The sequence below is a fragment of the Molossus molossus genome, unplaced genomic scaffold, assembly GCF_014108415.1.
Source record: "Molossus molossus isolate mMolMol1 unplaced genomic scaffold, mMolMol1.p scaffold_m16_p_11, whole genome shotgun sequence".
Lineage (NCBI taxonomy): Eukaryota > Metazoa > Chordata > Mammalia > Chiroptera > Molossidae > Molossus > Molossus molossus.
The window spans coordinates 85,473,981-85,487,756 of NW_023425346.1; the positions used below are offsets into that span (position 1 = coordinate 85,473,981).

The window sequence follows — 13,776 nt, forward strand, 5'->3', positions numbered from 1 at the left end:
TAAAGACTAGAATTGACTCTAAATTGAGTTTCTGATTCCAATATTATGTAATATTCTCAAGAAGACACTGAAATTCATATCGCTTATAGCACAATTGCACTTGAAAAAAAGTACCTGTTATCTCTCGAACTGTCCGAAAGACGTTCAGTTTCTCGGGGTCTATGGCTTCAATTGCATTGTAAGGGTCCCTAGAAAACCAAGGAGAGAAGCAATCAGATTGAAAATTAAATAAAAACATAAACAATGTGACATTATTTTAGTTAAACTGAATTTTAATTATCAATAGAAAGTTAGCGATGTCTGTCCAAATTTTTCTGTCCTCGATGTGGAAGAGAATTAAAAGGTGCCTTGAGGACTATTTTGATGACAGGGCACAAGTTCTTCATCAAAGGCTGTTCCAGATTTAGACAAATGATTCAATTTGACCATAAGGATGAAACCTCCAAATACAACAAGTCCATTTATGAACCATTTTATTATATGTTGCTTTGAATGCTTACTTTTAATTGAGAAAATGTACTTGGCAAATAAATTATGGTATGGGGTAGACACTGCCTTCCAGGTTCCTCAAACACTACATTGCAAATAGCACCTATAATTTCTTAAGAAGGATAAAAACAAACACAGAAAGTCACCTTTTTTGTTGTATCCTCACATTTACCTATGAGCAATTTTTCATATTTATAACATTGTGTAAGAGCTACTCGTCACATGAAGTAGTTAGAACAATCTTGTTCCTATCTGGTTTATGTATATTCATCTTTATAACACAGACCTATTTGCTTCCATCTATATAAATCATACTAACATTTGAAAACAAAATTTACAACACATTTAATAATACTCAAGGGTGCTGTAAATTTGAAGATTTTGAAAGTTGACATCTTCTAAGGCACACGTTGTTTTGTGAATGATGCTTTCGATATATACACAGATGCTCTGTCTTCTCAAAAGTGAACATAGAATATATTTTTAAATTAAATGGTTAACAGGTTGTTTTTCAGGGGTTTTCATCTTCAGAACAGATTTTTTTTAGGTATAAAATACTGATCACATAAACTAATTGCACACTTGAATATTTAGTCAAACGAATATAACGATACCAAACAATTCTCATTAATTCAATCAACATTTTTAGTTTTTAAGGAATACACAGTATTTTATAAATGTTTTCTTGCTTTAAAATCATTCTGTGCTATCCTGAGGAAGTAGAGACCTCATGTTAATCTATACCCTACAGAGAAAAACTGAAGTCTATTCATTGGCCACTTCTCCAAGACGGATCAAACTTTCCAAGGACAATGACCTTAGGCTTTTTTAGAAGCATGTATCCACCTGTAGAAATCAACTGAGTTTTATTCTTGCTGTGGACAGCTGTCATTTTTTAATTTTTACTATATATACAATCTTCATTTGTTTCATTTTTTTACATTAATTCTTTTTTATTTTTAATTACATTTATTGGGGTGACGTTGGCTTATAAAATTATATAGGTCCCAAGTGTATAATTTTATGACACATCACCTGTATATTGTACTGTATTCCCACCACCCCAAGTCAGATCTTCTTCCGTTACCATATGTTTGATCCCCTTTACCTTTTACTACCCCTACCACCGCCCTTCCCTCGGGTAACCACCACACTGCTGTCCGTGTCTACGTTAGGACATCCGTTGTGTTACTGATCTTTAGGAACCTTCTTTTGTGTTCAGGGAATAAACAATAAGATCTGTTGATCCAGTGGATGCAGGCTTAACAGGGCCATCAGTCAAGGTCCTCCACACTCCACTGACAGATTCGCCTATGGCCTGTTTTCTGGGAACCTGAGTCTGAATCCCTCGGCACTTATTTGTCCTAGTCTTTGAGCCTCGTAAAGACCCTGTTAGTTATAGCAGCCGTGATATCTGGGACCACCGTTAGTGGCAGCTCTCTCGACTTGATTCATTAGCATATTCTTTGACACTGAGTGCATCCCTTATCTTCAAAGGAAACAGAAAACTTTGCTTGAGTAAATTACTATTTCAAACTAAGAAGTGCAGTTGATACACTGTACAACTAGTGTAACATGGAGAGTTGTGGGAGGCTTGGAGAAACCCTGTAAATTAGTTTCCTTAAAATTCACACATAAACAACACAGATTTTCCTCAATCTGATATGAAGAGCCCTCAAGAGCTTGAAGTCTAAATTAAATGTTCTGGCAAACTTGCTCGATTTATAACTATAGATGCATAGAATGAATAACTATGCTTTTAATGAATATGAAACCAAAACAATTAAGTTAACCGTGTGGGAAAACTCTTGTTGTCATCCTATTTGATGGGCAAAGACTTCTGTATGCAGAAGAAGTATCAGTGCTAGAGTAGGGGAATGGACTTTCAACATTAGATTTCCTATGAAAAGCAGTGCATAGAAAAACTTTGGTCATATAATCACATATTCTGGCTTTATTGGAAAACACTCAAAATTCAGGGCCAGCACACAACAACAGGGCCACTTCGATCCTATACTGAGAACATGTCCAGGTGGCCGGGAATTAAGAGAATTCTGGGCTGTTCACCTGAAGCTCAAAGGACCACAAAAATTTTATATATTTAATTTCAGAGATTCAGGACTCTCATAAAATAAGCTGACAGAATCCCATTTACCAACTTCAAAGTACCTCTAAGGAGTTTCATTCTACAACCACGTGAAATCCACAGACCTCCAAAATCAAGACATTTCCTAGCTTAATTCAGAACCATGTGTGAGAACGTTACATTCACTCTGTCCCTGTGTTTAGTGATCCAATATAAAGCTCAGGACAAAGACGGAACAGCATATTTTCACAGTTACTTTGAAATTTATCTCTTCACTCAACGTAATATCACATTTCCATTGTCTTTTGTCATTGCAGTGCCATCTAATACATTCTTGTCAGTGTCTCATAGTGACACAGCATAGACACCTTTACCTGGTGAGCATTTTGTTGCTCCAAGCACACACACATAAACCATGTCTCAGGTGACAAGATTAAAAGGGGATGATTCCAATGGATAATCCTAAACACTGAGTTTTGCCTGTGGTTCCCATTCTAAATAAGGAAATAAGAGTACCTAGTCTATTTCTGGCAATCGCACTATCATACTATAAATAAACACTTTCTCTTATTTCTTCTTTAAATTACAGTTGGAGAATTAAAATCACTTTACAAAATTATACATGCACACACACACGTACACATATATGTATGTATATCATAGGTTTTCTTATCTATGATTTTTATTTCAGAACTGAAAAGGAAGTATTGAAATGCTTAAAATACGGGAGATGGACATTGGCCTGATTGGGAGGAAAACCACTTGTGTAATGCAATTCATGAGGCTGTTTTCAAATCTTTCCCCACACTGATGGGCTCGAGGACAGTTCATGTATTATATCCAGGTGAAATCAGGGGATACGAATCAAGTGGCTATGTTTTATTTCTCAGAAGACACTGTTAACATGCTATGATCTGTCATTCATGGTGATGCTTGGTTTTTAAAATCATTAAAATAGGGCTATATTGCTCTATCAAGTGCCACATGGGCATTAAGTTACATAGTTGCACCTAAATACCAACACAGGTCTCCTACTCTCTGGCCAAGGAGGCAACGAGAACTGTAAACGGACTAACAGAGCCAGTGGGGACTGTGGGAAATGTGACTGAAGGTGTTCCCTCTCAAAATGGCTAGTGCTACCTCGCTCGAGCAGATTGTTGTCATGTAACCATGTGGGCTAAGAGTAACCAAGTCCACATGTTTTTAAACGAAGTTAGAAATCTTGATCTTGAAAGAAAGTAACTGTGTGGGCCAAATATAACATATCTGGGGCAGAAAGTGTATGCATATATTATTAGCCTATCTGGCATAGACCCATATTAAGAGCTACATTTTAAGGTAAAGAAATGCTTTATAAGACCTAGAGTAATTTATTTGAGTAGAAAGAAACACTCTGTTCTATTTCTCTTGCAATTCTATTAGGACATACTTATTCAAAATGTGTTAAATTATATTGCTTCTAGAAATGCTGTGATATATGTTTAGAGTAAGATTTGGAACTGAAATATGTGAGTGATATTCTTTATCTAGCCTGTAGCACTAATATTTAGGGATTAAGTAGTAATATAGACAAATAGATAAAATATAAAGTAAAAATATTGACATTTTTATTGCAACTGAAATTCTACAAACTGGGTTGTTTTCCTAGTTAAAACCAGCAGGTGGTTCGGTAATGAAGGAGCCCAGAAATGTTACAATTTTTATTGCTAAGATGAAATTCATTTTATAGCTCTTACAACAGTACTAACTTTCCAATTTTAGCAAAAAGAGAAAAATACACGTGAGGGCAAAGAGAAGTTCTGAAAACTCAGGACAGTTTCAACTTCTTGATCTACCTTTTGTGATACACACTTTTAAAAGAATATTAGCTTATGTTCTTTTAGTTGTGGCCGGTTTGGCTCAGCAGTTAGAATGTCGGCCCACTGACCCAAGGGTCATTGGTTCGATTCCCAGTTAATAGCACAATCTACCTGGCTTGCAGGTTTGATCCCTTGCCCCTGGGAACATGGGAAGGCAACCAGTCAATGTGTCTTCCTCACATTGATGTTTCTCTCTCTCATCCCCTCCTTCCCTTCCATTCTATCTAGAAATCAATGGAAAAATATACACGGGTAAGGATTAACAACAGCAACAACAACAACAAAACCCACAAACTTATGTTGTTTTAAACTAATGGTTTAGGAATATGAATGAAATTCCACTTCAACCATTGTTATTGTTTCTCTAATCATATCTACAAAAATGTCAAGTTTGTTAAAATATACACGGGTAAGGATTAACAACAGCAACAACAACAACAAAACCCACAAACTTATGTTGTTTTAAACTAATGGTTTAGGAATATGAATGAAATTCCACTTCAACCATTGTTATTGTTTCTCTAATCATATCTACAAAAATGTCAAGTTTGTTGAAATCTACGGATTTAATGAGAAAATCCTGCAAATGCATTTTAGCTTGTATATACATTTACATTTTTTAATCTAAGTGGTCACTAATCTCATCATCTGAATGTGTCCCAAACTACAGTTTACCATGCTGGAGAAGTCTGGATTTTGACTTTGTTGGAGGAGAGCATTAATGTGGGCAGAACTCTGCTGGGACCAAGGGAATCACACAGACAAGCTAAAGACTCTCTTAAGCTTTGTCTACACTTTGTAAAATACTTTTCGGCAAAAATGTAATACTGACCCATGAATACCAGTGACAAGAAAGATCAGATTCCCATTGATCTTGGTGCAGTTTATGAATCTGTCAATGTTGCTGGAGTCCACGGTCTGAGCGGACATCAGTGACCCCGTGCCGATGCCGTCACATGCTGGAGAAACAAGAGTCACAGTGAGGAGACTGAGGAACTAGTTGCAGCCAAAAAATCATTGTATTGTCGTTATAAAATAATAGTATTTATTCATTAGAAATAAAATATATTTATCATAAGGAATAAACTGCTTTCTAACAAATAAATAAGCACTCATTCATGCAACATTTACTACTGGGCCTGCTTTCAAATACTGTCCCTGGCCTAGCGACCAGGACTCATAAGAATTATATTTTATATCAAGCCCTAGCATATACACATAACAGATACAAACCTAAAATAAGACTTTCCACAATCAGTACTTCCCCTTACTCCATAAAGTCATCTCATTTCTAATCCATCCTAAAATATTGATTGTAATATTTTTTAAATGCTGGTCACTTAAAATAATTTCATAGCCTAATGATGGTCTACAACCTACAGTTCTAAAAACACCAGTCTAAATAAGTATACACATTAAACAGAGTACTAATGATGGTGAGTTGAGTTAAATTAAGTATTATCTGTGCTTTCAAAGACTCTGCTTAAAAAAGGAAGTGTGTGTGTGGAAAGAGAAAGAGAGAGAGAGAGAGAGAATGCAGTTGAAAAGTAAGTCTGAAGTTTGTTCTTTTTTTCTGGTACGTGACCCTAGCGGGAACCGAACCCGGGACTCTCTGGTCCGCTGGGCGGTGCTCCAACTGCTGAGCCAAACCGGCCAGGGCTGAAGTTTGTTCTTTTTACAAATTTTTTTTTTTTAATCATCCTCACTCGAGGACATTTTTCCATTCTTTGTTCAGATAGAGTGGGAGGGAGAGAGAGGAACAGAGAGAGAGAGAGAAACATCGACGTGAAAGGGACACATCGAGTGGCTGCCACCCGCACGACCAACCAGGGCCGGGGACAAACTGCAACCGAGGTACATGCCCTGAGCGGGAACCGAACCCGGGTCTCTCCGGACCGCAGGCCGATGCTCTAACCGCTGAGCCAAACCGGCCAGGGCTGAAGTTTGTTCTTTTAAAAGACATTCCTGTTACTTTCTAAAGCTCAATAACATTAGAAAAAAATTGAACTGCATGTTAGTCCTGCCTAAAGTTTCAGACTGGTGAGGGATTTGAGCACCAGAGCCGGAAGGTATTTCGTCCTCCGCTACAATTCTAGAACATAAACAATCTGCAAGATGTATTTAACATGGTAAACGTCCTTGTCATTTCATATATTTATCTTTAAGAATATTTTTTAAGACCTGGAGAGTAAATGTCACGCTGCATTTCTCTGCCCCCTTTTTATTCATAGCGGATCATTTCGCACACAGTAGCAAGCACGGAATATGTGTTCTTGATGCTAAAGTAATTGTGTAAACCCTTGTTTCGCTCGTAATTTCTAAGATTTGCTGCATGTAGAATAAACCGTAACTTAATTTTTTTGTTCCTATCAAAGTTAACTCTGAGCTTTATCTGAATAATTTTAGCATATATCATTCAAAATCAGGACTAGACACTGCTGCAATAATAGATACTTTTGTGAAGTGTTCAAAGTCATGGAAAAATGTGCGTGGGGAGGCTAGGTGCAGTAGGGGTGTGCTCTGGAGGTGAACTTCGCTGGCCCATTAAAAAGTAAATGAGCCCTGTCTGGTTTGGCTCGGCCGTTGGAGGGTCGGCCCACGGACCAGAGACCCAGGTTCGGTTCCCGCTAAGGGCACATACTTCAGTTGCAGTTTGTCCCCAGCCCCGGTTGGGGTCGTGTGGATGGCAACCACTCGATGTATCTCTTTCACATTGATGTTTCTCTCTCTCCCTCACCCCCTCGCTCTATCTGAAGATAGATGCAAAAATGTGCTCGGGTGAGGATTAAAACAAATTTTTTTTTGAAAATAAATAAGTAAATAAAAAGCAAATGAAAAACCTTACGATAGGCCCCGTCAGCTATCACTCACCTTTTGGGCAAATATCAGTGCAAGGTTTACACATTTTAATCCCATTTTCCTCCACTTCCATCTTGGAACTAGGGCAGGCACGCACACAAGAACTGGAATCGACCACAAAGTTATCTGATAAAAAAGGTAAAATTAGCAATGATGTTCACGTTCAGCAAACGAGTTTACAACAAAATATTTTAGAGTGCGAAAATGACGGCCACCATCGATCGGATAGATGCCTCTTTCTCTAAAACGCCTCTCTCCAGACATCTCAACCTGAAGCAGCCCCCAGAAGCACCCACACTCACATCCTAGGGCGGTGTGTGTTAACGACAGGCGGTGCTGAGCGACCACAGCCGCACCCTGCATTGCCCCGAGACACAGAAAATGTCTTTTATAGACCTGAGAACGACATGACATCTAGCTTGTGTGTGCCAATAGTTCCACTTCATTGCATGTCAAGATGCAGGGCTGAAGCCTAAAATACTTCAGGTTCCAGAAAGCACACGTGAAGCCGAAGGTAAAGTGCTTCGGATCAAGAGAGCGCACTTCGCGTCCAGGAGGAAGTGCTGAAATGTGTGCCATCGTTCCGGGGTGCCCCGGAACCGCCCCGGAGCTGTGCCCCAGGAACAATGGAATCCGAAAGGGCGCAGCGTAAGGAAGGTCCACAGAATGAACCTGGAACCTCTCACGTCCTGACACGTGGGGGCATGTTTAGGAGCCCAGTGATCTGGGTTATGTAGGACATTCTCTTCCAGGGAAGGTCCCCTGGCTGAATTTGGAGTCTCCCACAATGAAGGGAACCACCATGCCTGCGAGGCCAGGTTGGGCTTTAAAGGCGACACCCTTGCGTGTCTGTGAGAACTGCTTCTGGCCCAGTAGTCGGTGGTGTGGAAGGTTCTGGCCCTGACAGAGGCAGGTCCAGACTGGGGTGTAAGCAACACTGTTAACTGGGTGAACCCTAAGAGGGACCATGACATTAGAAGTACGTATGGGAGGAAATATGCCATGTGGAGTAATGGGAACTCCCAGCTGGGAAATCACACCAGACACCTCTAGGATCCTCCAGCTAAGCCACGAGATCTGATCTGCAGCATAAAATTATCCGCCATGTAACAAACAGCTCCTGACATGCTCCTGGGTCATGGTAGAGACGGAGCACCTAACCCTGGGTCACTGATTGACCTTGTAGCCAGACTTGCCCCTAATAAAGTTCTGTTAGAATCGCAATGTCATAACGTTGCACAGGTTCCTCTGAAATCTGCAAGACAGAAGCAGTAGACTTGGGATTGGAGATGAGCTTCTGCAGAGACACAAGCAAACTACGTAAGTGGTTGGTCCAGACGGCACATCACGCACCCTTGTGCTGGTACCTGCCACTCAGCTCACACTCCCAGTGTGACAGGCTCAAGACAGGGCTCTTAGGTCAAGCAGAGGGAGGAGGACAAACACTGAGGTTGGTATGTGGGTGCAAACAGCTGAAAAGAGATGGCAGCTGCCCTGTGGCCTCACTAAGGAGTGGACTTCAAAGGCAGTCATGAGGAAAAATCCTACTCATGGGCATAGTTCTGGGTATGGCAAATGGACATTTACTTGGTGTGGAAGCAGCCTACGCTTAGAATAAATATGAGTGCATGAGTAGTGGCTTGCCAGGGGAAAAGAAATGCTGGAAAATCTGGAATTGAAGGGAGTCTGGGGTAGAGAAATATACATGAACCCATGTGAGTGGGCAGAATGTGTGAAGATGCTTGTATTCCAAGATACCACCCACCACAGGGCATCCTCCACAAACAGGGCACTTAGTTGACCCTGCATCTCAGCCTGATGACACCTGCCTTCCTTGCCCCGCAGGTCCTGACTCTGAGAACACTCCTTAACAACCTAATCTCTGACCTGGGGGAGCCCAGCCTGCGCAGGTGCATATACTGAAAACACGTACCCATCCCTCCTGCAAGGTCTCTGGGAATACCCCTTATTCCACATGTTTGCAGCAAGTTATGCCAAGTAGAATAAAGATTATAAAGAGCTTCATGTCAGTTAGGTTCAGGTTCTGCAGCCAAATGAGCTTTAAAAAAAATCTATTCTTTGGGATTTTTAATTTATTATTTTATTTCAGAATTCTGGATTAGAGATTGTAGAGCAGTATTTGGAAGCTAAACTTCTTTGTTTTTCCAGTTTAGCAATCATGCTTTATGAGCAAAGTCCACCAAAGATTTGACTTTTAAATAAATACTGAAGTGTTTTAAATTAGCCTGTAATTTGATAGATCTAAATTAATCTAAGAAAGGAAGTGTATGAGTTACCATATCTAAGGTAGCTAGGCATATAACTTCCCCAAATAGTTCTTAGTGTTTAGCCACTTGCCAAAATTTACGAGTTGAAAGCCTTCAGATGAGCCACTATAAAGGATAGTAAAGGAAAGGGAAACTCCAGACCCCAGATTTCCTGATACCCTTCCCCTCCAGGACAACCCCTGGGCCTTGTCCTCAGGACTTAAATAAAAGGGAAAATACTAAAAATCCCCAAAAAGCAGAGTTTTCCCTGTCTTTGGGGCGAAGCTTCATAATTTGAAGGTAGTACAATAGAAATCATTTGTCTAAGAGAAGGAAGCATTCCATCGTCTAGCTCAATCTTCCAATACTTTCAAGCCACCTATTTTGCAAAAATACTAGATGGTGAGATTCAGGGTAACTTTAGATAAGAGGTTATTAGATGAAGAACATAAGTTTGAATATGAAGGTGTTTAAAGTAGAAAAATCTCTACCGTCCTAGAGTTAGTGTCTGTAACTTTAAAAGTCTAATTCAGAGGCAAGCTCAACACACACACACACACACACACACACACACACACACGAGTGATTCTTTTAATTAATATAACATATTTAATAATAGCAACTAGAATGGTCGTTGTATTCAAAGACTTGTTTTTATATATTATCTCTCTGATCCTTATTCCCTATTCCTCTGATTCTTATAATGGGAAAGAGAGGAAAGATATGATTATTACCATCAGCATCTTAAAGGAGAGGAAATAAAAAATGAAATCATTCATTTAGAATCATGTAGCTAGGAGTGGGCAAAGAGAACCCATAGCCACTCTAGTCCCAAGCCCCCACACTCCCTGCACCATCCCAGGCACAGAGCCAAGAAAACCCTACTATTTGTAGGCTGTAGACTGTAAAGCCTTTGTCTTTTAAATGTGTATGTGAACAAATGTGATTTTTTTTAGCCTTTCCAATAGATAAAACATTAAAGAAACGTTCCAATGATCACTCCAAACAAAGAAACTGACTCAAGCAACTATCAGGACATGTTTTAGTGAATTCTTGATGAAAGTTAAGCTGGTCACTTTAAATCCCCAGGATGAATTATCAATTAGGAAAAGACCTCTTAGTATGTACTTTATGTCTATTGTTATTGTTTACTGTAAGATCTAATATTAAAACTATAATGCTATATATTCTATTACAAAGAAGTAACCAGAAATAATTTTAGGTAAAAATTCACTGGTATTAGAAGCATGCTTCATTATGCAACCTAATACCACAAAACTAATCACTTTTCTGAGAAACAGCATCATGTGCAAAACAATGCTGTGTAATGAAAACAAGGAGTTTGGAAGTCAATAAGACCACTCTAACCTCAAATACACCACTGTTTTCTTCTGAGACTTTGGTCCAGTTGCTTTAACTTTTTAAATTTAAATTTCTTTATCTTTGAAATGGTAACAAGAGTCCCCATACCCAAGGAATTCATGACATTACAAGTTTCAAGTTACAGTAAATTTACATTAAATTCTTTTGTTTTTAAAGAATGATCTAATTAATTTGGATATCCTTATCTTGTTACTTACGTGGGCATTTCTTGACACAAAACGCTCCGTAGGTGTACTTTGCGTTGAAGTTATGCTCCAGTTGAAAGGTCGTTGGGTTGTAGACAAAAGTTTGGGGGCACTGAGTAACACACGCCCCACTGTCATTGAAATTCATGCAGGCCTGCAACACAGCAAATACTAACTTATTTAAAAATGACCTTAATAATACTTGTTTACAGAAAGCACTACTGTAAGAGTTTTTAGAGAAGTTGGTGTTCTTTACTAAATATACATCAGCTTCATCAAAACTGCACAATTTGATCATGTCATAGCCATTAATGTTCAATTTTAAGGTCCAACGTGCTCAGGAATTCTACAATTTTACAAAACTGTTTTTCCAATGTCAGTAAATGAACCATCTATCGTTATTGATGCTCAATTGCTTAGTATCTATCCACTTATTTCTAAATTGAGAATTGGTTTAAATGATTAAAGTCAGATGATGGTGAAAAATCAATTACGCTCACACTTGCTCAAAGGGTTTAGGTTGAGCCTGAGAGTCTAGCACCACTAACTGCATCCCCGGGGTAGCCTTTTTAAAAAGCTGGTGTTCGGAGAGTTCCGTGGTTTAAGTGACATTCATCTTCACGGTACAGCGAGAAAACGTGATGGCCATGACAACTGGACTCACAGAAAAGGTTCTGGCTGGTGACTGGTCAAAAAGTAAATGAGGGTATGTAATGCCAAAATGTAAAGACGTAGCCACACTTCCCTCATGTTAAATAATATGATTTCCTGCATGATCTTTTCAACAACGCCACGCAATTTGGTGTGGCATTCTTGTGAGACAGTTCATTTCCGCTGACACGGATTTGTATTAAAATCTCAATTTGTTAAACTGTTCACATGCCTTTGAGAACAATTAAAAACAATTTACAACCTGAGAGTGAGGTATTAATTACATAAAAAAAGCAGAACATATGTATAAGTACACAAGAACATGTGATTATCAAAGAGTGAATGACCTAATTCTCTTAATTAAAAATATTAAACCTTCAGAGGAATAATTTAGGCCTTACAAGGAAAATTATGTGAACACAAGTAGTATTTTACAGTGATCATAAATTGCATGTATGGTGATTAATAAGCTTATTAACTTACTAACTTATTCTGTTTCCTCAAAACATTTTCTTCATCAATTGTTTTAGCAAGCACTTTATCACAAACATGACAATTCCCTGATGATGGTCTACTAGATGCAGAATCAGAACGAGAATCACTGATGATACATTATTCACTATGATGGTACTTTCCAGGAAGAATCTATTAAAAACCAATCTAGAAAACTCTGTAAGTTTTCATTCATGGCCATAAAACTTCACGTGTCCTCATAACGGCTTCACTAACATACTTTATGTAGCGCTGTGCACAGACTGCGCGGCAACGAGGGGACATGAGCCAGACGAACCAGACCAACAAAACAATGCGGCTGACACCAAGGCCTCGATCTGGCCTTCCGGAACGTTCTATAGCAGGTGCCAAAGTGGAATCACGGGGCCATTCCATAAAGTGATGAAATACACATTCTGAAGCTCTCCCGGTGCTCTGCTTGTCACAGTAATGGGACCGTGAACAGAATGGAGCGAAGCTGTGACTGCTGTTGGTGCTGCCTTTGTTACTGTCTGGGGGTTTTTAACCCTGAGCCTGTACTGCCTCCTCCTGATACAGTCTCCAACCCAAGTCTGTAGATCCGCAAGTGAAGAGGGTCTCAGTTCCAAGGCCTGCTGAGCAGCTGCTCTAAGTTTTAACATTTTAATCTTCTTTTCTTCTTCCTCGTGACTCCTTCTGCAATCCATACTCTTGTTCATTGTAGAATTAGGGTAGACAAGTTAAATTTTTTGTGGCATTAAGAAAATTCACAAATGATCATATCATAAGAGCCATTGTTTATATTTTGCTTATTTTCAGAACTAAGTGCCAATTAAAAAAAACAAACTCAATTGTGTGTGTGTGTGTGTGTGTATTCTCTGGATATTTGAGAAGAGGTAGCAAAAAAATAAATCCCTGTGTTTATTTTTAACACAAAAACTTATTTTATGAGTGTTAGCTTAAAATGGAACTAATGTTCTGTGTGTATATGACATTGCATTAACTAGAGCTCATAGAATTACTTATATGCATTCCAAAGGACCAAAAGAACTGTATCAGAGATATCAAAATATAAAGTGTCCCTACAAGTGATAAATGTTAATTTTTAGAAAGTAAAATTGTCCTCTCCTAAAATAAAAATTACACAGATAAGCATAGAATTTTGCTTCAAATATATATTGGTAAATCTCATAAATTTTGATATTAATTTGTAAACAACATAAACTAAATAGTTAACATAATAGTTACATTCATAAATGTATCTGCTATTACCTTAAATTCATATTGAAGAAATAAAATGCAAGTGCCCCAACTCAGATGACTCAATGATACAACACAAACAGGTAATCACTGTCAACTTTGGGAAGATGTATTAGTTGTTAAAGGCTGTTTCAATATGTTTCCCATTCTCTAACAAACCTCACTGGCAATACAAGTTACAGCAGAAATACAGAGAGAACAGCCCTAGTTCATCAGTAGCCACCCGATGAAAGCATGATTGTAGGAAGGCAGAGAATCCTTCTTAA

The 13,776-nt window shown here is 38.7% G+C and overlaps 1 protein-coding gene across 4 annotated transcripts in view; it reads right to left on the reverse strand.

Annotated features, from left to right (window-relative positions):
* The window catches only part of ERBB4 (erb-b2 receptor tyrosine kinase 4), a 1,035,274-nt gene that overhangs the window by 273,658 nt on the left and 747,840 nt on the right, over positions 1-13,776 (reverse strand). For all 4 annotated transcript variants that reach the window (XM_036253758.1, XM_036253760.1, XM_036253761.1 and 1 more), the window contains exons 7-10: positions 11,141-11,282; positions 7,306-7,419; positions 5,267-5,393; positions 115-188 (exon numbers count right to left, since the gene is read on the reverse strand). In XM_036253758.1, coding sequence (XP_036109651.1) covers positions 115-188; positions 5,267-5,393; positions 7,306-7,419; positions 11,141-11,282 — 457 coding nt within the window. The remainder of the gene's footprint in view (positions 1-114; positions 189-5,266; positions 5,394-7,305; positions 7,420-11,140; positions 11,283-13,776) is intronic.